Here is a 2,418-nt window from a genome sequence, read left to right as displayed (position 1 = left end):
AATTCCTAAACACTGGAGATATAAGGGAGATAGACCTTCGGTAACCCTTCTGAGCCTTCGAAGTAGGAGTTTCTTTTCTCTATAAAAAAACCCTTATTTTTTAACCCATGGGCGGGTAGTGTTCAGTTAACCTGATCGAGTGTTCGAAATTCATCAGGAGTGCGCATCTAAGGATACAATAATGGTTATCCTGCTGAAGGACAAAACGTCAAAACCACAACGGTTATCTCTCACCTCGGGAGGTTGAGACATCATGGTTATCCCTCGCATCAGGAGGTCGAGACCAACATCAAAGCCGCTGTGCTTTATCCCTCACATCAGGAGGTCGAGATCGACATCAATACCGCGGTGGTTATCCCTCACATTAGGAGGTCAAAATATGACGATACCACAATGGTAATTCTTCATCAATCAAGGACTCAGGCAGTCACAATCACTTCCAACAAATCTGAGACTCAGGATCACACGACTTGTTCAAAAAAAAAAGAGAGAACAAAAAAATAAAGAAAAAAGAAAAGCCCGCTAAGTCAACAAGTTGAAAGCATGTGATTTAGGCAAAAGTTAGGGCATCCCGCTGGACATCCAAATCAAAATTCAAAAGAATTTGTCCAGGCAAAAATTAGGGAAACAAAAAATTTCCGCACGTAGAAATTTCCGAAAACAACAATGACAATGAATATTCTTCCATAAATAACAATAAGCAACCTTTACTTAAACATTCTTATTCTAATCTTCCTCAGAGTTGCACGCCTTAAGACAGAGTAAAACTAGGGCTATTGTTGATCTTCATATCCATGCGAAGCCTATTGAAAGTACATGGGTGTATAAAATCAAGAATAAGGCCTATTGAGAGTTATATAAGACAAGGTTTATGGAAAAGGGGTACAATCAGGAAAGAGGATTATTCTTTCCAAAAATTATTGGCCAGTTTTTGGGGTTGCTTATGCATGGGCTAACTGTGTTGATATTAGAAGCAGAATATAAGTCATTATCTTTTGGCTCTTTAAATACAAGCTACCATTAAATATGAGAAATTCTTCACTTCTCAAAAAAGTTGCAAATGCTAAAATTGAATATTTTTTATATTTAAGAATAAGAGGCTACAGATACAATATAGAAAGCAAACTTTTTTATTCAAATGATTCAAATATGAATACAAGGTACATCCTACGTTACATTTTATTTTCGTATAGTCTTAAAATAAATATCACATTATATCAAAAAATAAAACTAACAATAATTCAGATAAATTAAGTACTACAAGTACATATCACAACTTGCAATAACTCTAGTTATTGTCAAACCAAAACTGTTTCTGAAGATTGTCAACTATTTTATTGTCCACTTGAAAAGCCTTTGTGAGAACTTCTGAAGAAATTTTTGGATTAGATCCAAATACAGCATTCGCAATTGTGATAACTCCTGGATTTTGACTGCTGAGTCCACCAATGGCAACCGCATTTCCGTATCCCACATTCAATTGAAAGTGAATCAGACCGATAGGGAACACAAACACATCTCCTTTGTTTAGTACTTTTGTGATGAGACGGTTTTGTGGGTTAGAAGTAACAAAACCAACATAGAGAATACCCTCCAAAACTATAAGAATCTCAGTACCTCTTGGATGAGTATGTGGAGGATTTAGTCCCTTAGGTGCAAAGTCAATGCGAGCAAGAGAAATACCAAGAGTATTTAATCCTAATATCTCATTAACCGCAACCGGTGTCACTTTTGAGCCTAGTGAATTTGATGTGTTTCCTTCTTTCACTGAGAAAAAGAAATCATTTGCAGTGGCAAGTTTTGGATCTTTGCAGAATTTTCCATTGACAAACACTGGAAATCAAATATGAGTGATTAAATTGATTGTACTGTAATAAATTTCAAAGGCTTAACCTATGATAGCAGAAAAATACTAATGAACAGAAAAAACATTATTATTTATACATACCAGCATTCTTGGTGTCATTGATAGCTACACAAAAGTCTTGTAGAGGGCTGGGATCAAATGCTAAGGCACAAGATGCTAAGGCCATGAAGGCTGTAAGAATCAAGTAACTATTCTTCATATTGCTCTCTTTGTTTGTTTGGTGTATGTTTGCTTCTATTTATAAGAATTTTTAAGCATTGAAATATTCCATATATTTACTTATAAAAATACATTTAGAGGCCTAGTAAAAAAAGTTTTTGAATTAGTAAGATACATGTTGAATTAATCTTTAACAACTACATGCTACTTATTCTTCTAATTAACCTTTTTGATATAGTCAATTAAAGAGAGGATTAATTTAATATAAGAGGTTTTTGTCCATGATGATGTACTAAGTTGAAGTTGTATTACATAGTTAGTAGTTGGAATTGATTTTTAAAATATTAATCCTTTGAAATATATATATATATATATATATATATATATATATA

The 2,418-nt window shown here is 33.7% G+C and overlaps 1 protein-coding gene across 1 annotated transcript; it reads right to left on the bottom strand.

Annotated features, from left to right (window-relative positions):
- Nucleotides 1-1,170: 1,170 nt before the first annotated feature.
- Nucleotides 1,171-2,066, bottom strand: LOC131647233 (putative germin-like protein 2-1). Its single transcript, XM_058917142.1, has 2 exons — nt 1,949-2,066; nt 1,171-1,833 (listed from the first exon to the last, which is right to left on the bottom strand). Exons 1-2 carry the CDS (start codon nt 2,064-2,066, stop codon nt 1,289-1,291), a joined length of 663 nt encoding a protein of 220 aa, XP_058773125.1. The 3' UTR covers nt 1,171-1,288.
- Nucleotides 2,067-2,418: the final 352 nt, after the last annotated feature.

The sequence above is a fragment of the Vicia villosa genome, linkage group LG2, assembly GCF_029867415.1.
Source record: "Vicia villosa cultivar HV-30 ecotype Madison, WI linkage group LG2, Vvil1.0, whole genome shotgun sequence".
Classification (NCBI taxonomy): Eukaryota; Viridiplantae; Streptophyta; class Magnoliopsida; order Fabales; family Fabaceae; genus Vicia; species Vicia villosa.
The sequence above is the reverse complement of the archived record's forward strand: the minus strand, read 5'-3'. Positions and strand labels throughout refer to the sequence as shown.